At 51.1% G+C, this 27,002-nt stretch overlaps 1 protein-coding gene across 6 annotated transcripts in view; it reads right to left on the bottom strand.

Moving 5' to 3' along the window:
• Positions 1–1,388: 1,388 nt before the first annotated feature.
• The window catches only part of GATAD2A (GATA zinc finger domain containing 2A), a 102,377-nt gene continuing 76,763 nt past the window's right edge, over positions 1,389–27,002 (bottom strand). For 5 of the 6 annotated variants that reach the window (XM_025884694.2, XM_025884695.2, XM_073901034.1 and 2 more), the window contains 10 exons: positions 14,845–14,977; positions 14,585–14,716; positions 13,246–13,335; positions 12,468–12,599; positions 11,802–11,969; positions 9,877–10,156; positions 6,099–6,397; positions 5,354–5,428; positions 4,855–5,050; positions 1,389–2,937 (listed from right to left, as the gene is read on the bottom strand). In XM_025884694.2, the coding sequence (XP_025740479.1) occupies positions 2,807–2,937; positions 4,855–5,050; positions 5,354–5,428; positions 6,099–6,397; positions 9,877–10,156; positions 11,802–11,969; positions 12,468–12,599; positions 13,246–13,335; positions 14,585–14,716; positions 14,845–14,977 (1,636 nt within the window). In that variant the 3' untranslated portion in view covers positions 1,389–2,806. The remainder of the gene's footprint in view (positions 2,938–4,854; positions 5,051–5,353; positions 5,429–6,098; positions 6,398–9,876; positions 10,157–11,801; positions 11,970–12,467; positions 12,600–13,245; positions 13,336–14,584; positions 14,717–14,844; positions 14,978–27,002) is intronic. The other variant, XM_025884698.2, reaches the window with a different exon arrangement.

The raw sequence follows: 27,002 nt of genomic DNA, 5'->3' as shown, positions 1-27,002 counted from the left end.
ACATCACAGTTGGGACACTGGGGACCCAGTGACATGGGTAGGATGGCCAGAGCAATGGGAGGCTCCAAGTGGACACACATGTATCTATGTGTACATGCATGTATACACATATGGCCATTTCAAACATGCAACCCTTCACCCTTGAGTGGCTAGCATCTTGAACACTTTCCAGTTGCCGTTCAGAGTTCATGCCACAGATAACTTGCGACCATCATCATCATTTGGGACTGGGGGCTCCCACATTCTCACTGCTCCTAGGAACCAGGTCCTTTCAGTCCTGAGGCTCCTGGGGTGGGGGTGGGGGAGACGAGGACCCCAGCACTGTGACCAATTTTGGCAGGCTTTGCTGCTGGGAGAACACTCTTAACATTACTATCCCTTTCCTAGTATGTCCAAACCCCACATGCAGAGAGGTATTTAATATGCCTTTCCTGCAACATCATAAACCTCATCAAAGAACTACTCATTTGGGGCTTATCAGAGAAGTTATACTGCAAAGGGGGAAACAAAAGAAAAGGGGGGGGTAAGAGTTTTGATACAGTAGAAATGAACAGAAGATTAAGGCATCTCACGTCTCCTTTAAAAAAAGTTACATGTCACAGTAAGTGGCCCCTGATGGGATTATTCCCAGGGACCCTGGGCTGGAGGCGGCACAGCCAGGGCCAGGGCCGGTAGCCCCATCCTCCACCCGCGGCGGTTGGGTTTGTACTGAATTCATGAAGCCCACTTAACAGCTCAGAGGCCAGTAGAAGTCTAGCCAGGCAAGGTGAGTAGAGGTGGTTCCTGAGCACAGTGATGAGCGAGGTTCTAATGGGCTGGGGTTGAGGGCCAACCTATACAGCACAGTTCAGCTTGGGCCCATGAGTCACAGACCCATTCAACCCCAGCTGGGGCATGACAATCCTGTCACACCCCTCCAGTGCAGAGGTGACTCTCGCCTGGACACCTGATCCCGAGTTACTGCATAGAACTGAGGTCTGTTTGCCCATGGAACTGGCCAGCCCAGGTGCTCCTTCTTGAAGGATTTGGAAAATCTGGCCCATGTCATTGAACAGAGAGGGCTAACAGCTCAGGGTAGTATAAGACAAGTATTTATTTGCCAGGCACACAGAAAAATGTGAGAAATAGAAATGCTTGCATACTCTTGATTTTTTTGGTGTAAAAACACCCCCCATGTCAATTTCCCTCCTTTCCCCCAAATTCCTGGATCTTGGAATGAAAGCCACCCTTCCCTGCCCTCCCCTCCTTCAGCCCATCTAAGTTATGCACTCAAAACAAAAATCAATGAGAAATACAGGGTTTTACACAACAAAAAATTAGAATGTTGCAAAACTAGGTCTTCTACCGCGGGTCAAAATGTTGCTAAACATGGATATTCACACATGAGAGAGGGGGTTAAATGAGCCTTTATTAGAATGTTGTAGCAGTGTGTTTTGAAGAAGGCGGCCCTACAAAATAAGGATTTTAAATTAAGTCCCTAACTGCATGGATAGGAAAACTAGGGCTGGGGCTGAAGTGGGGAGCAGCGTACCCCATCTCCACATCGACAAACGTGTGTGTGCACACAGGACGCCCTCGCACCTGCAAGGAGACAGCCTCGTGCACAGCACACTCACGACAGCTTCTGCCTATCCTCATGGAACCGATTTTTAAGGAGTGGGAGAAACCAAAATGAAACAACTAAGAGCAGACCTGATCCTTTGTATAAGACATTTCTGTAGACTCGAAAAAGGGTTAAAAACAAAAACAAAAAAACAGTCTGAAGGCGACCCTGGCAGCATGGCCCTGTTTTAAGGGAAGGTTCTAAACTAGACCCAAACGGAAACCCTGAAGTCTTGGAGGGGCAGGGGCACCTCCCCACCAGACACACCTGACAGGAGTATAGGCCAGGGCAGCTTAGGATGGTGTCCATCAAAATAAGTAGGAAAAGAAAAGGAAAAATTTAATAAAATAAAACCACAACAACAAAAAAACACAATAGCCCGCCCCTCCAACTTCCCACTCAGGCTCTGGATGTTGCTGCCAATTCTCTGCTCCCTCCTCTACTGGCGGTGCGTGGCTTCTGGGATCCCAGGCTCTCTGGCTGGGGTCTGGGTTGCAGTTTGTTCTTCTGCTAAGTGTGGGAGGTCCGGGGTCTCCAGGATGAGCAGCAGCAGAGGCCTTCCGCTAGAGTGAGGGCTGGGCAGTCAGTGGCCCACCCTCTGGGGTGTGGGGGCCGTGCTCGGCAGGGACCCCTGGGTCTGCACGGTTTACTTTAAACTCCATCATCATGAGGTGATTAAAAAAAAATCTGTCAACCTAAACATTGCCATGAAGGAAGGCAGTCAAAGATTGGGAGGCTAAGATGGGGAAAAGCAAAAACAAAACAGAACGCTCCGCTCGACTTCAGAAGCCCCGGGCGCCGGTCTTGCCGAGCGTGTCACAGTGTCCAGGGTGAGCCGTCCGTGCACCCTGCCGGGGGTGGGGGGGGAGAGGTGTGGAATGGGGGGCAGAGGGGGCTGAAAGGAAGGGCCGGAAGCAGAACCAGCCCCCGAGGTCCACTTTTCTGCTGGTGTTGGGCAAACTAAAGGCAAAGAAAGGAAAAAAGCCCAAGGGAAAGGTCCCTCAGTGATAATCCTCGTCCACCTGTGAAGCAGCCCCTCAGCTGCGACGAGACTTTGCAGCCAAGAACGGAGCCCTTGCTTCGGCAGCGCAGGCAGCGCTCGCTCACTCGTTTCTCAGGGAGTATGAGGTCTTCCCGAGTGGAGGGTGGCAGGGCCAGGTGGGAGGGAGGAGGGAGCCTGTTCTCCACTGGGCCCGGCTCGCACTATTTCCACGTGGCTGACTGGGGGATGGAGCGTGGCGGGATCATGTCCAGGAGGTACTCCCGCTGGCGGTCCACAGCTGAGGAGGTCTTGTGCACTGCCAAGCTCGGGCTGACAAACGCAAGGGCCCCGCCTGCAAAAGAACAGAGTGACAGGGTTTTTAATGGTATGGTAATATTCTCTCATGAAAACATTAAGAGGGACACGGAATGGTGACAGAGCATGATGCCTCTGGAGGCAGGGCACTCAAGTTAGTTACACACAAGGGACACAGCAGCGAAGAGGCAGAATGGAGGAAAAGCCCCGAAGTATAGCATTTGTTCTCCTGGAATAGAAACACCATTCTCTTCTTTTTGTATTCCCCAAATTTCCCCAGTGAGCAAGCATCTCTTTTACAAGTGGAAAATGAACAAATGACCCCCCAATCTCCAACACATACAGATATTTGGCTGGCATGGGGGTAAGGACTGCCCTGTCCCCTGCCCCCATCACCATGTTACCCCCCAAGAGTATTTTTGGTGGAGGTTACTACATTTTGTGGAACAAGTGTTCTGAGGTCAAATGCAATAGGGAAACCTCTCTACATACTAAAGAGAAACCTGACTGGGTCCTGCCCAGAAACCAAGGGTAACCTGGAGTGCTGGTAGAACTCTTGGGAAATGCTGCTTTTAAGCTACTACACATTTACCTCTAGTTCTACTGCTGAACATAGCAACTACTTATTCCTTCATATTCCCTTTCAAAGACTTTAACGCAAGATTTTCACGTCTGCTACCACTGTGTACACATGCACACACCTGTATCTGATTTTGTATACTTCCAAATTTCCCATAAAAGCAATCTTCAAACAGCTATGAATTCTTAGCTGCATCTTACACATGCTGCACAAAAGCCTCTCTGCCTGCTTACATTTACAAATGCTCTCTAGGCTACTCAGATTCTTTTGCAAACAGCAAAATGTACTCCCTCTCCTGAGCTTCACCCGGTGGAAGGCTCTGATTCTTGGCCACATTTCTAACTCTATGGTCAGCTGCACACACGGCTGACTCCCGTGTTTTGTTTGCACAGCCAGCCTGGCTTTCCCAGTTCTGCCTAGGGAGAGGACTCTTATGATGTCACCTCCTTTTTTCTACAGGGATACAGCAAACTTGGGTGGGGGGGCAGGGAGGGGCACTGGCTCCCATAGTGAAAGTGCTCACCTGTCTCCTTCTCTCAGCCCTTTGTGCCTACCTTTCACTTTCCTGTTTTTGATGGAAACAAATATTTAACTATTACCTTAATGCCGGCACATAAATAATTAAAAACAGGGAAAGTGGTGTGGGCATCGACCCAGGGATGATGGGACTGTGGCAGACTAGGGAACGCTCACCTGAGGGTATCCCCCTCTGCTGAGTTGTTCCTCAAATGTGATTTTCTCAGAATCCTCTGCCACCCACCCTAGTTAAAATCTTAGCCCCTGCCTCAGGGATCTTACCCTTATCCACCTCCCCACCGTCTTGTTCCTGGTTTACACTTTGCACTACCTGACCTAAGTCAGAGGGTGGGAAGAGTGTCCCACAGAGCAGGGAATGAAGAACACTATCTGGGTGAACAAGAAATTAAGTTAGTGCACCAGAAAAAGGTACAACATAACAGCAAAACAGGTGTTCCCTATGACAGGAAGGGGTGGGGGGTGCCCAGAATTGGCAAGATAAGTGTCTGTGCTGACAGGTGTCTACTGGATTGTGTATGTGTGTGTGTGGGGGGGGGGGGGAGAGGGACAGAGAGAGACTACACCTAAACTGGGTTTGCCTAACATTTTGGGTCAAGAGCTAAGAGTGTGGGTACAGAGCGTACAAAGGATGGAAATTAGTATCTACCCAAGGCTACCACTTGTTCGGAGTATCCTATTTGGTGAACAGAGATCAAGCTGAAGAGTCAAAAGCAGCTGCTCTCAGGGAACAGGTCTGGGGTTTCAGGACTCTATGCACCATTTCTGTTCACTTGTATGTGTGCAAGTCCTAGATAAAAGCAAGGAAGGGATAGACCTCACCATGTGGGGGCGGCTCACCTGTACTCAGGGGTGCCTTCTTCCAGTTGGTGGAGGCGTTGCCCTTGCCGGTGCTCACAGCTCTCTCGGAATGTCTGCCGGTCCTGCTGACAAGGGCTGTGGCTGAGGCTGTATTCTGCAGTTTGGGTGACTGGCTGAACGTGTGCAGGACACCACGGGGCGTTGTGGCCGAGCCCCGGGACAGCTGGCTGGAGGCCTACAGTGGAGAGAGGGTGTGATGGCTCATGTGGGGAAGGGGGTGACAGAGGGCGAGACGCTCAGCGCAGCCTCTCCGTGCTCTGGCCGACCTCTTCCCACCCACACAGGGTCCCTAAAGTCCAAAATCAGGAGACCAGGTAAGTTACACCAAGGGGGGAGGGGAAGGAGGGAGGGAGAGAGAGAGAGAGAGAGACAGATAGACACAGGCAGCGTGACAGTCGGCGACTGACGTGGTCACGGTCTGGGGCGTGAGGGCTGGTTGGTGGTGCGGTGCAGGGGCTCCCGGCACCGCAGTTCTGACCTGTAGCACAGCCCCGTTACTCCAGTCGCGGGCCTCTCCTGAGCGGAACGCCAACTTACGCCGGGGTTTTATGACCTATACAAATGGGGGGGGAGGGGTTGAAATCGACGTCAGCACCATCCACAGACGGCGTAGGGTGACCTAGAGTGACCAAAGGGCAGCAGCTGTGGCCACACGAGGCCTAGTCCCCACGGGATGGGCCGCTTCCCGAGGGCAGTACAGCCCCCCACTATATAAGGATCTTGAGAAGATGTGTTTATTAGTGAATTACAAATGACTTCCGAGGACACAAAAAATTGCCAACGGGGTGCTTTGGGTCTACATGGGGTGGGAAAGCAAAGCATTAAAAAAAGCAGCCAAAAAACTTGATTTCAAACTTGCTTCTCTCAATTTAGCTAGAACATTTCTTCCAAATGCCCCTTTTGCATCTCAATGTGGCTTTCAGAAAAGTCCTTTTAGACAAGAAGTACTTGTCAGCCGGAACACTGCACGTGAAAGCTACAAAATCTAAAGAAACTGCAAATTAGTATTTTCACCACCAAAGGCCACCATTAAATGCAATTTAGACACACAGTTAACAACCAGGCAGATGACTGCCCAGTGTGGGACAGAACGTCAGAACATCTTGCTTGCTAGCAACAACTCCCTGCCAACGGAACAAGGCCCCCTCTCCTAGAAGGTGAGGCCGCCCAGCCCACGTTCCCAGGCCACAGGGCCACAGCTTTGGCTCCCCAAGGACTCTCACCTGCTTTAGCGCGGGGTGTGGGGCAGTGGCAGGCTCAGCCTTGGCCTGTGCGGGGGCGGCACCCTGTTGCAGGAGGCGCTGCTCAATCTCCTGCTCTTGCTGCAGAGCCTTCACAAAAGCAGCCTTCAGCCGGCTCGTGTGCTCTACCTTGAGTGCCTTCTTCTGGTTGGATGCCATGCAGTTCTCGCACATGATGGCACCACCCTTCTCCTCCCGCCAACGGCACGTGAAGTCCGTCTTGCACTGCGCACACATGTAGGGCTCCCGGGACAGAACAGCAGCGGCCGACATCCTGCCCGCTGCAGGGAGAGGTAGGTGGACTCATGTCATAGGAATAGGATGCCCCAGAGTCAGAGCCCCTACCATCCCAGGACAGGATGAGGATATGTGACAGATCTGGAGCATTGCCCTGGATTATACGGCCCAGCTGGCATCAGGAAGCCAAATTCTAAGACATTGTTTGGCACACATGTATTGGTGCCAACTGTGTGTGGACACTAGGCCAGCCTTGGGCTTTGGGAAAGGTTTGCTGATAGAAGGTAAGCAGCTTTGGGAAATGCCATGGATTAGGTGCACTGGGTACCAACTCTCAAGAACCTTAGTGCTCTCTAGTGTGCCTGGGCTTCTCAGTTGGCTAGGTGTCTGCCTTCAGCTCAGGTCATGATCCCAGGGTCCTGGGATCAAGCCCCAGGTCGGCCTCCCCGCTCAGCAGGGGAGTCTCTTTCTCAAATAAATAAATAAAATCTTAAAAAGAACAAAAGTATCTCAGATTGGCTCCTCCCGACTGCCTTTCCTACCCTCCCACACCTCCTCACAGTGAAGAGGAAGTAACCCTCCAGGTCCCACCTCACTGTGATAGGCATCCTTGCTAGTGGGCGAGTCAACTAAGGACTGAATTATCCAGCAAGTGCTCCTGCTGACAAGTGTCATACCCAGTGTCTTGTGCATACAAAGGTGTTCGATTCTCACAATAACCTCCTAACAGGGCACCCCACCCTGTTATCTTGAGGAGGAAACCAAGGCTGAGGAGATGAAGTGACTTGCAGAGTCACATGCCAGTCGTGGCAGGGCCAGGACTCACATGTGCTGCCCAGATGAGGGCACATAACTGCTCTGGGTCCTTGGCCCCCTTGTCTGAGAAATGGGAACACTGCATCCCCTCAGTTGGCCATAGGAAGGGTGACTGGGGAAGCCAACTAAAGTACATGCTCAGGCATGGGATCAATATTCTTTTTGTCATTGAAAGTGAAGTAAGGAGGGGGTGCCTGGGCGGCCCGGTCAGTTAAGCGTCCGACTCTTGATTTCGGCTCAGGTCATGATCTTGGGGTTGTCAGATTGAGCCCTGCATTGGGCTCTACACTCAGGGCGGAGTCTGCTTGTCCCTCTCCCTCTACTCCTCCTCCTGCTCACTCATTCTCACACCCTTTCTCTAAAATAAATAAGTAAATAAAATCTTAAAAAAAAAGGAGAGTGAAGTAAGGGGCACTTTTTGCATTTTGTAACTATCTTTTTTGTGTCTAGAGTATTCAAGGGTTTAACTTCCTCTTAATATCAGAGACACTGCTGCCAAGAGACCCTTGGCCTCTCTCTCCAGCCCTGGGGCTGCCCAAGCTGCCCCTGAATGCTGAGGGGCTGGCTGTACAGGATCGGACTGGGGGAGTCCCTCACCCCAGGCCCCCAGCTCCAGGCCCTCACCTACAGCTAACATGCCCTGGTGAAAAGAGCACATAACCTTCCAAACGTCCAACCCTAGAAGACACAGTACCTCTTTCTAGGCCCCTGTAGTAGGCAGGACCAACATCAGAGTGGAGACCCTGGTACGAGGCTGCACTTAGTCACCCAGCCTGGGGCTCTGGGAGGTATCAAGGGACACCTCAAAAGGGGCTCAGAGCTTCCTCCCACAGTTAGGTCCTGTTTTGGGCAATACGAGAGGGATACTGACTCCTGATCGAGACAGGCTGATTGGGAAGAGGAGATGCCCAGGGCACCCAGGTACAGATGGGTGGGCACTGTGTCCTGACGGGCCTCCCACCACCCACCCATCCTGCACTGGCCTCATGGCAGCTCTTTTGCCAATATCACTCCATCATAAAGACACCAAAAGGATCCAGACACATCCAAGCCATGTGAGAGCTCATACCCTTCCCTCCTGGGCCTGGCCCCCTGACAAGTGGAAGCCACCATGGCCAATTTTACAGAGGTCAATATTGGTCCTATGTGGCCTCCCACTCTCAGCCTGACCCATGGTCAGTCCTTGATATGGCCCTGCGGTTGGCGAGTATTTTTAAAGAGCAATGGGGTTGGATGGGTGGGTGGGTGGGGTACAGTAAGGAAGCTATAAGTAAATTTGAGGTGACCAGCTGGGCATCCTCTGCCCGGGGTCTGGCCCCCAACCAGGTATGGAGGGCTCTACCTCTAAGAGGAACTGGATACAACATCCAAGGATATGATATATACTCTGTGATATATTGACTAAAGAGGGGGAAGAGAGCACTCCCTCTAACACCCTGACACCAAGCAGGCAGAGGGTGCTTTTCCTCTGTACAGGCGCCATTACTGTCACTCCCAAGTCTGTGCTGGTAAGAGCAGCCCTGGGAGGGGTTGGCATGTACCAAGGGACAATTCGAGGTATGTGGTCTGAAGCCTACCAGGCCCTCCCTTGCCCTGGACCAGTTACAGCTCCACCTCCTCCTCAGCTCTGAGCATCTGCTGAGATCATGCAGGGAGAGGATTCAGGCTGGCTGCCCAAATAATATCACCACAAACTCAATCTCAGAGCAGAAACATCTTCAAATCGTCTGGTGGAGGCCCCTCAACCTGGCTTCCCACCTCCATTTCCAGTGTTACTTTTGATCGCGACCCTATATATGCCCTTTTTATCCCTAAAACCTCCTAACGTGCAAGTCGTGCTTTCCAAACTGTTACCAAGGAGGGTGATAAAATGAGTCTGGTCCAGGCATGGGTGTCCCTTTCATACCTTCAGGGCTCAGAGTACTCAAGGCTCTGGGAAGTTCTAGCTGGAGAGACCCATCTGGAAGCAAAGCCTGTCAGCCTCCTGCAAACGTTCCTTCTCATCCCTCTCTGCCTGCCCCGATGTTAGAGAGCAGCAACCCCCTCAGATCATGTGTGCAGGGCCTTGGGCTTCCCCAGGGCCCAGCTCTCAGAAGAGGCCCCAACAAAAGAAGAAAGGTGACTGTGATATGTTTAAGAAGTTATCTAAGGTGATAGATGGGGACCACATTTATTGTGGTGAACACTTAATGACCTATAAAATTGTTAAATCACTATATCATACACCTGAAACTAATGTAACAACATATGGCGACTATACTCCAATAATAAATATTTTAAAAAATGTAAAAACTAATGGGGCACCTGGGTGGCTCAGTTGCTTAAGTGTTAAGTGTACAACTCTTGATTCTGGTTCAGATCATGATCTCAGGATCATGAGACTGAGCCCAGTGTTGGGTATGCTCAGAGCATTAAGTCTGCTTAAGATCTGCCCCCTCCTGCCCGCCCCCCCGCCCCCCCCACCCGGTCCCCGGCCACTGCCACTTCCACTTCTCACAAACGCTTGTGCTCTCAATGAATGAATGAATGTAAAAACTAAAACAAATAAGCAAAAAGTTAAGCCTCACAGAAAGCAGGACTAATAACAAAAGGTCATCCATAAGATGCTCCACCCCAGACAGCTCTCATCATGCAGCAGGCATTGAAAATAACCTATGTAAGAGAAACTTCAGTGGCAAGAGATGAAAATGGCCCCAAGGCCACTCACCTTGGGTCTCTAGCAGGTTCTGCACCACTTCCTCCAGGCCAACCAGGTAGATGAATTCGTTGTTGGCAGCGCTTGGTAGGAAGTTCATCTCCGGGGCAGGGGGCTTGGGAGGGGGGATTTCAAGCAGCGTCTTCTCCAGCTGTTTGCGCAGCGCAAGCTTGGCAGCTGCCTGACGGCTGGCTGGAGAATCAGCAGAAGTGACCACAGAGGCCACGCTGGTGGGGGTGGAGTTGGCCTGAGCAGAGGTGGCTGTCGTCCCTTTCAGCGACGCTGGGGAAGGCTTTTGGGAGATAACAACCTGGTCAGGGTGCTGGGGGTGCCTGATCCCAGTCCACGATGGCACTGTTGGCTGCACTAATGAGTCTTTAAGGTAGTAACTCTGAGCTGCCTGACATCAGCAAGCCAACAGGCAAAGCAACATTAAACTCATCACCGTATGAAATGACCAATCTTGTAAAACATACTTGTTGAGGTTTAGCTAATATCCAACAACTACACAAATTTACAATCTGTATTCTGTGTTTTGTCACATGAGGACACCTCTGAAGCCATAGCCATTACCACGATCAGGGCAGTGGGCAACCCCGCTCAGGCACCCTGGCCACTGTCCCATCACTATGGCCTAGCAGCCTTCCTCCCAGCACAGGTCTAGATGGCTGCCTTCTTCACAGGGGTATGACAGCAGATCACTACAGCACTGGTGGCATTTCCTTCATGAGCACCTTTGTATGTGGTTGTCTGGAGACTCTAACGTTTTACTTACCTCATGTGTCCTCATTGGGGTTATAGGGGCGAACAGCTTTTGGACCAACTCCTGTCCGCCCCTTCTCCCCTGATTTTTGGTGCTCCTATACTACTTTCTTGTCTTCATCTGGACCCCAGTGGCCAATGCTCCATTGTCTCCTTGCTCTAGTTCACCCAGCCCCCAACCCTGTCAAGTGCTTTCCCCAAAACCCAGAGCTGACCCCACCAGTGCACTTTTGTAGGGTTGAGGACCCTTCTGAAAATCTAAGGAAAGTAGCATATGCCACCCCCAGGAAAACACACACACCTGACAACTTGTACACAACACATCATAGGACTCAGGGAGCCCAGAATGGTTTCCTAGGACCCCCATCCTCACAGAGGGTCTCCAGAGCTGAACAGGCCTCCCAACATAGAGGACACCAGCCATCACAGTACCTTGGCCTGGCCTGACTTTAGAAGGCAGGGATGCTGCTGAGAACCCTGCTGGTCAGGCTCTTATCTGAGGGAGGCAGACAAAAATGTACCATGCCAGAGGAATAAGAGAAGCTAATACACCCATCAGCAAAAGCCCCTGCAGACCCAATAATTTTATCTGTCAATAAAGCTCTTGCTTCTAGCCTGGCCACTCACCCAGTCCCATCTTCCTGCCTCTGCTGGGTGGGAACAGACCCACCCCATCTCAGAGGCTCTGTACAGAGGTGAAAGGATTCATGGCTAAGAATAGATGTGGTGGTGCTGTGAGGACATTTGCAGACATGCTCCCTTCATGTGCTCATGGACAGGGAGGAGGGTAGGGAAGGCTCTGGTGCCCCACTCCCCCATCCCAGCAATCTCCAGGCCTCATCCATCCTCCAAAACATGCTGGGTCCCACACGCCACCTGAAGCCTCCCCCCAACCCTCAGCTCAGGTCTGTACCTCTCCCCTTCTCAATACCTATCCACCTCTGCTAGACCACAGTTCTTAACATAGGACTCCAGCCCATGACTTTTATACCGCGACAGGCCCGGAGGAGCTCCAGTCCAAACCCCCATGGGGCACCCAAGGCCTTGCCTGGCTCTGAGGGAGCAGGCAGGTCACACCATACCACTCTGGAGACCTGACTATGCCTTAGGACTGGGCACCCTTGATGTGTGTGTGGGTCGGGGGTGGGGTTAGATTACGTCAGCACAGCCCTCACCTGTGGGATGTTGACAAGCAGACTGGTGTTGGGGACGTTGGCGACGCGGATGAGGCCCTGCTGGATGATCCTCTGTCCCTGAATTTGCACACTGGGCACAGATGCCCGGGGAGCCAAGAGGAGCGGCGGCGGCCCCGTGCTGGAATGTTGTCTGATGTTGTGGATTTGCTGTGGGGTGGGACAGGGGACAAGATGGTGAGAGGGATGAGGCGCCTGGGTGGCTCAGTTGGGTAAGCGCCCAACCCTTGATTTCGGCTCAGGTGATGATATCAGAGTCGTAAGACTGAGCCCCACGTCGGGCTTTACACTGGGCATGGAGCTTTAGGATTTTCTCTCTCTCTCCATCTGTCCCCCCACTGCACTCTCTCTCAAAAACAAACAAACAAACAAACAAAACAAAACCCCAAAAAACAAACAGTTTTAAGGCTGAATAACATTCCACTGTATGGATACCTCCCCCCACACACACTCTCTCTTCCATTCTAAAAAAAATTAAAAAAAAAAAATGAAATAAAATAAGTAAAAAGATGATGAGAGGAACAATGGAAGGAGGGAAGGGGTGGGCCCCATAATCCCCAACCTGATGAGCAGGAAGGGTTCTTTGTGAGGTGGCTGGTTGGAGTAGCCTGGACACATTCTAACACCCCACAAGCATACCCTGCTCACCTGAGCCCCCCTGACAAGTGGGGGCATGACGACCTGTGAGCTCGCCTGTGGCCCCAGCTTCGAGGACACCTGCTGCCCGCCGCGGACCAGGGGTGGTGGGATGACACTGCCAGGCATTCTTGTTGAAGAGGTCTGTCAACAGCACCAAACCCCAGATTTTAAATGGCTTTTTTTTTTTTTTTAAACAAACAGGTTTGCTGTTTTGTAAAGTACATACTTGTTTAAAGGGGGGGGGCACTAAAATGTCTATTTACTCTAAGCACAAAAGAACAAAGAACATGGATTACAACAATAGCCATGCAGACTGGACTCACTCAGGAGTGAATTGCACCAACAAGGTAGCACATTTTCACCCACACGACCCCTACCACAGCAGAAGTCCAGCTAACCCGGGCTGGGTGCCACTTTCTTGCTGGTCTGAGGTGAGGGCACAGGCTTGTTTGAGGGAAGGTGGGCCCCTGTTCAGACCTTAGTCTTGTGTCTGGGAGTGGGAGCTCTGCCCATCTCATCCTGTGGGTAGGAGGTCCTGCTGGGTCCCACAAACTTGGGAGTGTCGAAATGAAAGGAACCTGGCCTGCCTAAATCTTGGTTCTCTCTCCGATTTTGCTAGGAGCAGTCAAAGGAGGAAACCTCTCAGCACTGGCATGATTTGTTCATGATGTCAACAGTGGCCTAAGTAAGTTTGGCCCTCACTCCAATCTAATCATATGGAATGGGCAGCCTTTCACAGGAACTGGATCAGGACTGCTCAGGAGCCTAACACAGAGGGAACACTGACCTGAAGGGATGGCTTGCCAGAAGGAATGTTCTGGGTGCCCCGCACAAGCGGGGGAGGGGTGGTCACGGCACTCCCAGCAGAGCCTGTGGGCTGTAAGAGAGCAGGACATGTGAGAGATGAGGGAGTCGTCAGCCCCACTCCCCTCACACGCAATCCAGACAGAGGAAGGTTGGTTTTCTTCCTCTTCCAAAGGCATCAGGCTCTAAGGTTCTGCTTCCATCCTGCTAAAGTCTGTAGCAGGAATTGACTCGCTTGAAATGGGCAGAGGAGAGATTTTCCAGCACCCCTCACCCCTGGGGATGCTTGACATCACATTATGGTTCAAGAGCAGGTTTTGCCTTCCAGGGTATGTGAAAGGCTAGTGACGGTGACTGAGGCAAAGGACCCCAGGCCTGAAAAGATTAATCCCAACCTTGGTGACAAACACCAAGTCCAGGCACTTCTTAAAGTAACATATTCCACTAGGTAAGGGACAAGGACAAACTTGGTTCACTCCACTGAGTCTTAAACAACTGGAAAGGAAACAAGTAATAGGCAGACTCTGTCCACTAAGAGATTAATAGATGCCAGGCCATGTCCACTTATTGACATATGTTCAAGTGAGAGCTCAAGCAAAGCCCTAAGTGAGACCAATGAGTATCCTCCTGTCCTGCTCCCTTAAGGAGACTTGTGTTCTATATACTCTGTCAGCTCATACTGCCCAAGACACATTTACTTTCTGGTTTACTGAGATAGTGGTTAAAGTAAAAGGAAGGGTAGCTTTAAAAAACCCAACAAAACAGACCAGACCTTGGTCTACACAGTAACCTGCATTTAGAAGCAGCAAAAGGAGCCTCAGACACCAGGGGAGATAGGAGGAGGAGCCCCAGGACAGAGACTCTGGGGCCTGGGCAGCACTGCGGCATGCCCCTGCAGCATTAGGGAATCTATCCACAAAACCATGGTAGCCCCTGATGGCCAGCATGGCCCACCCACAGAACAGGAGGCCTCTCTGTAAATGGGTTTGGGAAAGAACTCTTAACCCAGAACTTCCAGCAGCTTCTAAGACATCTGTTTTCTTGATGCTTCCAATCTACAAGTTTTACATACTCAGATCGAGAATATTCTAAACCAAAACGCACTGTAATATCCTCTTACTCTGACTTCCTTTTTGCAAAATCTGTAATTCAAATTTCCATTTCAGACCTTGACCCTTATGCCCCTGAGGAAACTTGTCTGCCTGTGACCAGCTGCTCCTGTTCCTGGCACTGAGGTGGGCCAAGGTAATAAGTTTGGATTTCCGTCTCCTGTTTTAACGGGCTCCTGCTGACTCTTGAGGAGAGAATGGACACACACACACCTTCTGGGCGGTAGTTTCCTTTTGTATTTGACTCTGCCGCAACTTTTTTAATAAAACAAGTTTTGCTTCTTCTAATCGTAACTCTTCTTTCAGTTGCTTAATCATCCTTTCTCGTTCTTCAGGACTGCTTTTCTGCAAGGGCAAGAGAACAAGGGTTGAAAGGGAGAGCCACAGCCGGGGAGCACAGGCCCCACCATCACCAACACCATTGGGGGATATTGTCGGGCAGGGTCATCCCCCAACATGGGGACAAGGCTCACCATGAGGGCCTCAGTACTGGTCTCCTTCAAGGCCTCCTTCGTCAGCCCATTCACCCTTGGGCTTGCAGGCTGCTCATTGTCAGAGAGCACAATCACATCAGGAGAGGGGGCTCTTCTCTCAGACTTCATGTCACTGTGGAGCAGGGAAAGCAGGTTGTTACCAGAGTGCCCAGACGCTCTGCCAGACACTGTTCCCCAGGGTCTGGCACGCACACACCACAGATCCCAGATTTAGACAGTCCCAGCAAGGAGGTGGAGAGCATGGCTGCCCCACTCACTCTCCCTAGCCTCTCTCTTTGGGCGTTCTCCCTACCATACACCCAAACTGCCTTCTCTCACTGTACTCACCAAGAGGCACCCAAACCCACAGCTAGGCCCCTAGCCAGGACTATTCTTGGTGCCCACCTCTGTATACCCAGGGCTGAGGACACCTGTGTTCAAGTGTGATATGGCCGTTTTGGAAAATACCGCAGCTCCCTTCTCTACCATGTGGCTCAGTGTCCAATAAAAATGCTCAGCTTGAGGGGCGCCTGGGTGGCTCAGTTGGTTAAGTGCCAACTCTTGATCTCAGCTCAGGTCGTGATCTCGGGGTGATGAGACTGAGCCCTGTGTAGGGCTCCATGCTCAGCGCGGAGCCTGCTGGAGATTCTCTCCCTCTGCCCCCTCACTGCTTGCACAGGCATGCATGTGGGCGCGGTCTCTCGCTCTCAAAATAAACAAAATCTCAAAAGAACAACAACAAAAACCAGGATCCTGGGGCTGAGGCAGGGTCTTTCTTGGCCCCTTGTCAGGGCTCCTGTGTGTGACGCTGAGCTTCTACTGTGTTGCTGACCCTACATACAAGGTCCCAGAGACAGTGCTTTGCCCCCAACCAAGCAGCTGTTTGCTGAGGGCCCAATGTAAACTTTCCCTTAAGACCTGGCCTCCACTTGTGTTGAAGAATTAGGATCCTTTTCATCAGTAGGAAAACCAGCAGAGGACCAAACAAACCCACCAGGTGGCACTGTGACCCAGTGAACAAACTCGATAAAGTTAACTGGGAGAAAGAGCTCTAGTTGTCCCACTCCTCCTACTAGACCCCAGCAAAGCAGGGACAGAGTTGTAGATGGAGAACTAGTTTTAATAGCCCACTCAACTGCCTTTTCCATTCCTGGAATGAGCTCTGTCTTTAGGCAAGGATGGGTACCGAGGACCAAATGCTGAGGGTTCATGTTTGCCCCTGGAACTTTCCCCCCAACCAGGGCTCTTCCATCTCTCCTAAAGAGCCACATGGTGGCTACACCTCAATACTCCTAACCTTGATTTGATTTAACCAGTGCAGCTGTTGGTCGAACTCTCACAAGAGATCAGGGGCCTGGACGAAAAGGTGCCATTTCAAGATAGACAGTCTCCTCAGTGGAGTGATTAATCTACATTCTCGAGTCCAGAAACTAGCTGGCTATTTATAAAGTAACCCAGGATGTCACATTCAGGCCTCACCAAACCAAAGACCAATGCAATTTGGGAACCACCACTCATTCTGTATGTCTCCCTGCTAACTGCCCACTCTGCCCAAGATCAACTTTCAAGGTGACCTCAGGGCTCCAACTATCCAGGTTTTCTGGATACAGACACAGATATTGAGGGGTAGTGCAAGGCCCCAGCACACGAGCTGTAGCCACTGGTCCCAGCCCAGGTGAGCTCCCAGGTGGCTGCATGCAGACAGAGCAGCAGCCCAGGCAGAACCATGTCTAGAACCGCAGACTGCAGGCATATCCTGAGCAAGAGTGCACGGAGACGATGGTGATCACTTTTTATCATCTTACTGAGGGCATGCACTTTTTCTGAAGGTTGAGAAGTCTAACAAAACTCAAATCTGCCTGAGGGAAGAGGGCAGGCTGAGGGACCGTGACCATCTGGAGGCTGAAGCTTCCTGAGATGGCTACTCTGACCACAGCACTCCCAGGTCTCATCTTGGCCTGAGAGTAATCAATAACTCATCCAAAAGATGACGTCATCCCCACCCCCATCAATGATCACTCAGCATCCCAGCAGCCAGCAGGGAGTGAATTTCCTGTATGCTAATCAGTCACCAAAAAGTCACGTGACAAAGGCATTTCCCTCCTTCGTCATGTGACCCTTTAACTGTGCCTTCCAACATGAAAACCATGGCAACAGCCAGTTCTAACCGGTTTGTGACACACAGCCTTCATTTTGAGAAGTGAGGTAGGGTTCAGGTGCTGTCAGAAAATGGAGGCACCCAGCTTACCCTGGGGCTGCCCAGCTGCAGGCACTTCCTATGTGGCACCAGAACCACGAGGAACTGTTGGTGTACTACAGGGGCCAGGGCCACCTCTTCCAAACACAGAGAGGCCACCAGCCCCTCTAGCTGCCCACATGGAAAACTTTCCTAAGCTCAATTTTTAAAGTAAAGGTGCTTCAAAAGTCTTCTCAGTACTTTCACGGGGAGTTCTTTTAATTCAGGAGAAAGAACACCCCATCTGACACAGGCTAAAATTACTATGGGCATTCTTTAAAAAAAAATTGTTCTAAATTATAAAACCATTTAGGCAGAAGGACAAAAGCAGAGGAAATCTAGCCCAACATGCCAGGGGGATAGCACTGTGGTCAGGTACACTGCTTTCTTGCTTCAGTCCATGGTGGGCACGTGGGCACCAAGTTTATTTGGAAGCTACATGATTTCAAGGCAAATCCAATAAGCCCATCCTGCCCATCTTGGGAACTCTTGCGTAAAATATTATGATCAAAAGAGATTTTATGTGACCTATGAAAATCCCTGGAAACAGACCATGCTTTTATCAACAAAAACGGTCTCATCACCTCCTCCCCTGTATGCCAGCCCTGGCTAAACACAAAAGTTCTGTCACTTGCTTGGAACTTTCATCAAGTTTCCTAGAGGGAAGGCAGAGATTATATAATCTTAACTCAATGACAGACCCCATGTTCACAGCACCAGGCTACGATCCCAACTGCTCACCAACCAGCAGTGTGTGCAAAGTAAAAATTTAGTGTCCTCCCAGTCCATTCCAGGGGAAACGGCCTCATCAAGAGAACAGAGAAACCATCGTTCTTGGCAGCTGTAACCTTTGCTGTTCTCTGAAAGGGCTTGCCTGATGTATGGGAAAGGGACACTTTGTCTACACTTGTTCACTCACTCACTCGTATTTGCTGAAAACCTACTAAGAAAGCAGGTGCTGTGCCAAGCAGTAGGGATAAATCCCTGGATAAAAGGCAGTTCTGTTCTCAGGATCCATCAGGAGGGACAGACCCCAAACCAGAAGGTGAGGGGCAATAGGGCATATCCACAGGTGGGAATGGACCACCACTTGCCTTGGCTCACTGAACAGCAGGGAAAGCTTTATTTTACTGGAGCTTGAAGAAATGCAGCATCTTGCTACCCCAAAGACCTGCTCCATCAAAGACTGCATTTCATAAGATCCCCAAGATTCTTTTTTTTTTTTTTAAGATTTTATTTATTTATTTGAGAAAGAGCACAAGCAGTGGGGAAGGGCAGAGGAAGAAGCAGACTCTCCCCTGAACAGGGAGCCCAATGTGAGGGCTGACCCCAGGATCCCAAGAGATCATGACCCGAGCCAAAGGCAGATGCTCAACTGACCGAGCCACCCCAGAACCCCAATCCCCAAGATTCTTGCACACGCTAGGGAAGCTAAAGAGGACTGTAGGCCCAATGAGGCCTCAGGGCCAGCCTGAGGAGACTGGTATGGCAAGCCACAACCATTCCCTGCCAGAACCCTCTCTCTTCCCCTTATCTGTTGGGCCTGGCTGGGTGGGGAGAGACAGGTAACTACTTACTAGCAGTGTTTAAGGGTGGAGTGGGGGACACTGCTAGACCAAGCACCAGCCTCACCCATTCCTGCAAACACTCACCTTGCCTCCACCAGACCCTCCCCCAGTGTGTTCCTCCACTGGAGCCCATTCACACCTCCCAGGCCAAGCCGATCAACTGGCTTTTCCAGCTCCCAGCCCCTGTACCTCAGGCTCCTACTCACAGATACATCCTGCCTGGGTTCCTCCTGCCTTCACTATGGGTCACTCCATGGAATGAATGTCCCTCCACCACACTCCCGAGGCCCCCATGTAAGCCCCAACTCACACTTCAAGACACAACTTTAAAACCATGTGCCCTCAGAAAGGTCCCTGGCTGGCCCGGTCCTGGCATGCTGGCCCTGGGAGCATGATCAGCACTCCTCTAGTGAACTCATGGGGAACACCCCCCACAACATGCATGCCTGAGGAAGCCTTCTTAGCTATGCCTAGTACTGTCCATCATGGAGGGGAGGAATTCAGGGCAGAATTCTGGGGTTCCACTGAAAGGCAGCACAGGCCTGAGCAGAGGCTTCCTTGCCAGCAACCAGCTTATTCACCCTCACTCTAGCAAACTAGTCCAAGGAAAGTACCTTCACCTTTCTACTGGGTAAACGCACCACCCCACAGCCTCCCAGGGTGACACTGTCATTGCCTGTTTGTCAGGCAGGTTCCCCCACCCAAGCTGGGGCTGGACAAGAGGGGCCCAGCCCTGATGTGACACTACAGCCCCAGGAAAGGGGATGATGCCACCCACTTCCCGAGAGCCAGATGGGCAGGAATTTTCCCCTGGTGCCACACTGGCTGGGAACGGGGGACAGGCCACAGGGCCCCCTCCAAAGCCTGTGGCTATGCTCACGAAAGCTCACATAAGTAGGCACTATGAACCAAGCCTGCACACTGGGGGCTTCCCCCACAAAGCCATCTGAAATTCACTTGGTTCTGTCTCTTGCAAGTGAAAAGCCCATGGCAAGACATTCCCCTCTTTGTGCCTCCTACACCAGGATAGGAATTCCTGCCCTGCTGCCCCTCAGGATTGCTGGTGAGTATGACCTCAGTGCTGAGGAGGCCTGCACACCCTAGAAGACCATCAGGGAGGTTCAGGCCCCAATCTTTCCTAAAACAGTAAAGAGATGCTTGCCATGAATGCAAGGCTGGCACAGAGCAGAGAACTGGCCATTGTGGGTTAATATTTTAATAGTCTCAAACCCAGGGAGGACAAGAATGTATCTGTTTTATGAACTGCTCTGTCCCAGCAGCTAAAGCAGGACCTGGCACAGTGGGTGCTCAGGCAACATGGCCGGTGGACATACCCACCTCTTCCTTTTCCTAAGCACCTGGTTCCAGGCTGGGATCTGTGAGTTCATGAGGAATCCAGTGATGCCTGTAGAGACTGACTGATCACTTTGCACATGTGGTGAGCTTTTTCCACGTGCAGATGGCACATTGCTAAAGGATGTGCAAATTCACTTAAAAGGAATTCTGAAGGGGCACCTGGGTGGCTCAGTCAGTTAAGCAGCTGACTCTTGATTTCACCTCAGGTCATGATTTCAGGATCGTGAGACTGAGCCCCGCGTCCAGCTCTGTGCTGAGTGTGGAGCCTGCTTAAAATTCTCTCTCCTTCTGCCCTTCTCTGACCCCCACTTGCTCGGGCACGCTCTCTCTCTCTTAAAAAAGGGATTTCTAGGGGTCCTTGGGTGGCTCAGTCATTAAGCGTCTGTCTTCGGCTCAGGTCATGATCCTGGGGTCCTGGGATCGAGCCCCGCATCAGGCTCCCTGCTCTGCAGGAAGCCTGCTTCTCCCTTTCCTGCTCCCCCTGCTTGTGTTCCCTCTCACTGTCTCTCTGTCAAATAAATAAAATCTTAAAAGGGGGGGGGAGGGGCGCCTGGGTGGCTCAGTCGTTAAGCGTCTGCCTTCAGCTCAGGTTATGATCCCGGGGTCCTGGGATTGAGCCCCGCATCAGGCTCCCTGCTTGGCGGGCAGCCTGCTTCTCCCTCTCCCACTCCCCCTGCTTGTGTTCCCTCTCTCACTGTGTCTCTGTCAAATAAATAAATAAAAAGGGGGGGGGCGCGCCTGGGTGGCTCAGTTGGTTGGGCGACTGCCTTCGGCTCAGGTCATGATCCTGGAGTCCCGGGATCGAGTCCCACATCGGGCTTCCTGCTCGGCGGGGAGTCTGCTTCTCCCTCTGACCCTCCTCCCTCTCGTGCTCTGTCTCTCTCTCTCTCACAAATAAATAAAATCTTAAAAAAAAAGTGGGGGGGGGGAGGATTTCTACATTCTGTGTCATTACATCTGTCTTTTCAAGCAATAGGTCCTTGAAGTGCAACTCCTAACCTATGAGTCAGAACTTCGGTGGATGTTAAGAAGGAGCCCTAATACAGTCAACAAAATCATGTACAGAAGACCACCACACTACACCCTGATGAGACCGCCCATACCTCTCCATGTTCACACATCCATTCAGTCCTGTCCCCAGAACCTGGGCTGGTTTTATGGCTCACTCTGTGAACTACAGGAATGCAGAGGAAGCAATGCTACAAGCTTTTGAGGCAAGGTCACAGAAGCCTTGCAGTTTCCGCTTGAGCCCTGAGAAGGCGTGCTCCGGTGGGGTCTCACACTGTGTTGAGGATGTCAAGTTAGCTGTATGGAAAAAAGGTCAAAGACACACAGAGATGGGCCTAGCCATCTTACATGAGTGACAAAGCCACTGGGAACATCCAGCCTGGTTGAAAAAGGAATGCAAGGATGAGAGTCTAAGAAGCAGCGTCCAGCTAGGACCATCCGACCAGCAGACAGGACAGGCAATGCTACACCAATACATCATCACTTTAAACCACTAAGCTAGCAGGGCTGACAGCCCAGCTCTGCCCCCAGGGAACTATCCTACACCACTGTAACTCCATATTTCTCAGGCTGTCCCCAGCAAGGAGACCCACTCTAGAAATTACCCTGGGACAAAGCAGAGAGAAAGAACATGGGAAAGAAACAGTTTAACCAAGCAACCACCCCAGCTGAACCTCGAAGCCCCCCAAAAGGACCAGCAGTTCTCTGTGCATGAGGGATGGCCATGGCAAATGCAGACTTGAGAGGATACAGAAGCACAGCTCCAGAAAGGCCCAAGACCAGAGCTGCTCAAAAAAGAAAGGAAGTGAACAGAGGGTCCCACAGGAGAGGAGGGGGCCATCTGTGTGTCTGGGAGCCACCACAGCCTCAAGCATTACACTGAGTGGTGTGAATCAAAGCCAGAAAGCAATTCCGCATGCTTTTAATCTAATGAGCATCCCCATTCCAGAAACACTTCCAGAAAAGCCCTACAAGAGAGAAAGATGGTTACCACAACTTCCCAGGTTAGTTCTACCACCTGGGAACATCTCACTGGCCCCTGCACATACCTCTGGGATCTTTCATGGCCATCTGGATATGGGAGCTGCTCATTAGGACCCCTTACTACCACCCCCTCCTTTCCCACGGGTAGCCGTCACTAAAGGACACTTGGTGTGATTAGAAAGGGAGCTCTGCTGCACACAGACCCAGGCTGTCCCCCAAAGCTGAAGACTTGCCTGCCCCAGGGGATGGTAGGCACGGACAGGGGCCTGGTCCCCTCCCCAGACCTCCAGGACCCTGGAGCCCACCTGCTTCCTGCCTGCCTTCAGCCCCTCTTCAACTCCCTGGACTCCCTTCTTGGCATCCATTACCACCTCTCCCAGCCCTGTAACTTGACACTCTGTTGGCTGGGATGTCAAGAGAAAAGCCCTGAGCCTGCTTTGTAGGGGCTGGGAAGTCAGAACACATTTTGCTTCTTGGCCACAGAGGCCATGAAGGTGAGCAGCTGGGGATGAGATTTTTGAAACCCAGCCATCATTCTTCATGGAGACTTAAGGTCCAACTATCACTCTGGGAATCCATTATGGCATACCCTGCCATAGCTACCACTGAACATCTCAGATGAGAAGGAGCTCCTGTGGCCAGACTCTGGCCCTGAGAGCCCATCCCCCCTCCAGGGCCCCCAGCACAGAAGAGGGCAGTCCCAAGGCACATGGCCAGAGCAGAAGAGCCCTGTGCTGTCAGCAAGGCCAGGAAGCACTCAGCCTGTCCTGCTGGGGCTCCTTCTAGGAACACAGGAGCCCCCTGGAAGTCACAGCCTGTCCAGGGAGGCCCAGAGGACTTCACTCCAACTCAAACAACAGGGGTCAGTTTCAGAAGCGTGCAGAGTCACCAAAGGCTGTAGAGACAAGGTGAGGATGGGTGAAATAGAGCACTCCCTGGGCCAGAGAAATTAGCTGTGACCCCACATAAAGGCCCCAACACCAAATGGCAATGGGGCAGCCTTTAGGGCCAGCATCCACCCAAGGAGGTCACAGTAGCTTAATCCTGCCAGCAGCCAACATGTCCAGCTAACATCTGATAACACCAGAAAGGCTAAATCCAATTCAGTATGCTCTGCTCAGAAATTTGGAAATGGGCACTTGTTACAAATGACCACAATCATAGAACTGAAAGGCTGATGTAACTTGGGTTTGGAAAAAATCACCCAAGACATTTGGAGACCCTTTACAAGGGCCATCTCTGTGCCAAACACCAAGATGCACACTTCTGTGTAATCCTCCCAACCGCCTGATCCTCACTTCACTCTACAAGTGAGGAAACAGTCTGAAAGGCATGACTTCTTGAGGTCACACACCTATGGCCTGCAGATAATCTGGGCTCACACTAGGCCCAGGCTTCTGTGGACTCTTGGCAATCCTGCCCAACTCTGGGACACCAAGGGCTGCCATGTGTACCCTGCACTGCAATGGGACCCAGGCCTCCACCATGGGTCAGATCAGCTGGGTGCCCGTGGCCTACAGAGGGCTCAATGGCACCCCAGAAAAAGCAGCAGTCAGAGGGTGGGAGAGAATGCGTTCCACATGACTGTCAACTCTGACACCTCTAACTCAGGTTATCAAATACCATTTTTGGACTAGATTAAAGAGGAAAATGTTTTTATTTATTCTTAGGATCCTGGACAGCCAGCAGCATCCACATGCCAAGTCCCCGAGGTGAGAAAGAGATGACAGTGTGAAAACACGGATGTGGTTCTTGGACTTGACTGAGAAACAGCTACACATGGGCTGCCGCCTGCCCAAGAAAGCTGGGTGGGGTTTCAGCACTCTGGAATCCAGACTCCTGAAGGGCCCGGGGCCTGGGAGAATATGAGAAAAAGGAGCATGGGACCCCGAATGCCATAGCACCAACGCTACCCTCCTTCGTCTGGTCACCATACCCACATGCCAGACCAACCTTCCTCCAGGGAGGAACACAAAGAGAACCCAGGAGCACTCTGTGGCATGAAGGGACTTCCTACATCACATGAACCCAAACACACTTCCTGGGATGCCAGCTCCCTCACCAACTCACAGCAAGAGAAAGTCACCTGTGTGCAGATGAAAACTACATACCAGAAACAAACATTACTTTCCAGCTTGCAGCAACTACATACTTCTGTGATAAATGGAAAGTACTTGCTTTGCCTGAAAATTTACTGCCCCTTTCTAAAAATCTGTCTTTCAAACTGCTGGATCCTCCCCCACCTTCCCTTGACAAATCCCAACTTGCCCTTCCAGCATAGCACCAGTGTCCCCCACCCCCACCAGATCTGCTCCTGCTGCTCTGAGTACAGTAGGACCATGGGAGGCTAGTCATACCTCTGCAGCTGTGAGGACTCCACCCAGTCACCAAACCTCAATGAACCTCAGTTCCTTCATCTGCAGAATGGGATTCCACTGACCTCCAGGGGATGTTGTAAAATGTAAAGGCATAAAACGTGCACCTAGTTCACAGACAACAGCCCCAGCTCTTTCCCCCATTCTCATGGAACATGATGCACAATCAGAACAGCCCCCATCACCTTTGCAGCTATAATTTAGTTCTGAATTGACTCATCTAGCCACCCGCCCTGCAGTCAGAGGTCCCTGGGGACAAGATCTCACAATGAAGGCTTCTCTTCCTTCTATTGTCTGCCTCCAGCAGGCCATTAACCACTGCTGCCTGAGATGTGAGCACACAGCCCTAATGGACGTCCTTGTCTTTGCCCACTCTAGAAAGCCTATTCCCAGCCCACCTAAGCTCCTCTGCATTGCCCTGGGCTCTACCAGGTCGTGTTGTAACACTGAGACAATGGTCTTTTACACCAAGTTAGGACAGTAGTGCCAAACTGCCAGTATGCAGTGACACCACGCTGTAGGCAAAGCCCTGGATAAAGTACAAGCTACTACTTTATTAAACTTCAACCCTTGAGCACATGTCTTTTTAATATTCTGTGACAAGATAAAACACTTCTCCTGCGTACCAAAGCAGGACAGCCATCCAGAAGAAAAGCATGTGCGTGAGCACTCACAAGGCTTGAAGGAAGGACTGACACACTGTGGTTATTCAGACTTTGGCAGACATTTTCCCCAAAATGGTTAAAGGAAAGCCTGTTTCTTCGGGAACAACTACCACTATTTGTTGCCAATGATAAAGTCCAAGCTTCCAACAAACAAAATATAAAACTTTGGAAAATTTGTGTTTATAGCCATGAGCCCAAGAGGTCAGACATTAACTAATCTGATTTTGTCATATTGAATAATGCAATGTGTCAGTATTTCAAAGGTCTCTGTAACTCTGTAAACTACTATTTTCTAATGTTCAATGGCATTACAAACTCAAACATGAGTAAAAGATCATCCAGGGGGTGAAGACACAAATTACCCAGGCAGAAGAATCCCAAATAATTTGTGTAGCTGCTTTGCTCTTGAGGAGGGGGTGTGGGCTACATGTGGTGACTTCCTTCCAAGGAGTCCAGCATAGAAAGAGGGGAGAGACTAACTTTACAGTGGAGACAGATGCCACCTCAACCAGGTGATTAAGGTCAACATCACAGTGAAAAGTCAAACTGATGGCATGTGGTGTTGATACGGTGTGGTAAGAAGGGTACTTTTCATCTATGGTCCTCCTCAAACCCATTGCCCCAGGCCAACCATGAAAAAACTCCAGATAAATCACAACTAAGGGATTTCCCACAACACTCATGACCAGTTCTCAAAACTGTTGAGGTCACCAAAAACAAGAAAAGTCTGAGAAACTCTCTCAGCCTAGAGGCGTCTAAGAAGATAGGATGACTAAACCCAGGACAGAATTAATAAATATTTTCAAATTTCTAACAAAGCCAATGGACAACAGATATTTTTCACATGGCCAAGACTTAAAGGGGGTTACACCAATGTTTTCAGCAAAGGGTTTCCCGTGGCAAGTGCTAGTCTGAGCAAAGGCTCCTGAATGGAGTCCTCCCGACACATCATGGCCCACATGGCTTTCGCTTGATGCCAAAGTTGTGTTTTGAAAAGTAAGACATACTAAAAATTTCAAAGGACTCACCCCACAGATACCCCATAATTTCCCTGTAAGATCTATTCAATTATAAGCCAACAAAATTCGGTAACCCTGTTCTTGTAGCCGTAAAAGCAGCAACTGGACAGGCTCTGCAGTTACCCAATTCACAGAGAATATGGCACCACCCAGGGAAGCCTAGACACCCTGCATCTGCAGATGAGGAGGCCAACCATAGACTTCCCTTGGAAGTCAGCTGGGTGCCCCAGGCTCCCAAGGCCAGGACACTATCCTGTCCATCTCACACCCCATTCCCCCCATACCTCCATTCTCCAGGCAAAGGCATTTCTCCCTCCTCCCAACATGTCCACCTCCACCCTACAGTTCAGGTGTCCCAAAAGCTTCTGGGCTCCACCCAGGCCCAGAGCCTTAACTCTCTCCTCTCCAGAGGGCACCACATGGCCCGCCCGTCCCACCTGCTCCAGAAGGTGCTCTAAGGCCCTGCTCCGACCACCACTGTGGGCCTTCTCAGACCCTCTCACCAAACCCAATGGCTCAGGGACCTGGAGCCCCTGAGCATCCCAATTTCTGGGATGTGAGCTCCCCAAAATATGCTACCCAAATCACTCTTTCCCACACTGCCCATGGACACTGCCAAGTCCTCTTGAAGGAAGGTAATGCTGTGTGCCTGGACTGGTTTTCTTTACAGTGTGGCTGTGTTAAAGTTGCTTCTGAAAGCTATCAAGGCCCTGCACTGAGGAACTCTGCATCGTACTAAGACCGGAACAAAGCTTTTCAAAGTGGTTATTTACATCCCAACTATTTTTAAGATTTAAGCTCTAAAAATAAGCAGTGTTAGGGCTTGGGACCCAGGGAAGGGGATTAATAACGTCTGGTATGTCTCCCATCTCCACCCATCGGACGCTCCCCACCTCCTCTCCCACCCCACCCCCAGGCAGGCCCCTCTCACTGACATCTATGCTGTT

Source organism: Callorhinus ursinus, unplaced genomic scaffold (genome assembly GCF_003265705.2).
Source record: "Callorhinus ursinus isolate GAN/ISIS: 27379988/994484 unplaced genomic scaffold, GSC_fseal_2.0 scaffold15, whole genome shotgun sequence".
Taxonomy (NCBI): domain Eukaryota; kingdom Metazoa; phylum Chordata; class Mammalia; order Carnivora; family Otariidae; genus Callorhinus; species Callorhinus ursinus.
The sequence above is the reverse complement of the archived record's forward strand: the minus strand, read 5'-3'. Positions and strand labels throughout refer to the sequence as shown.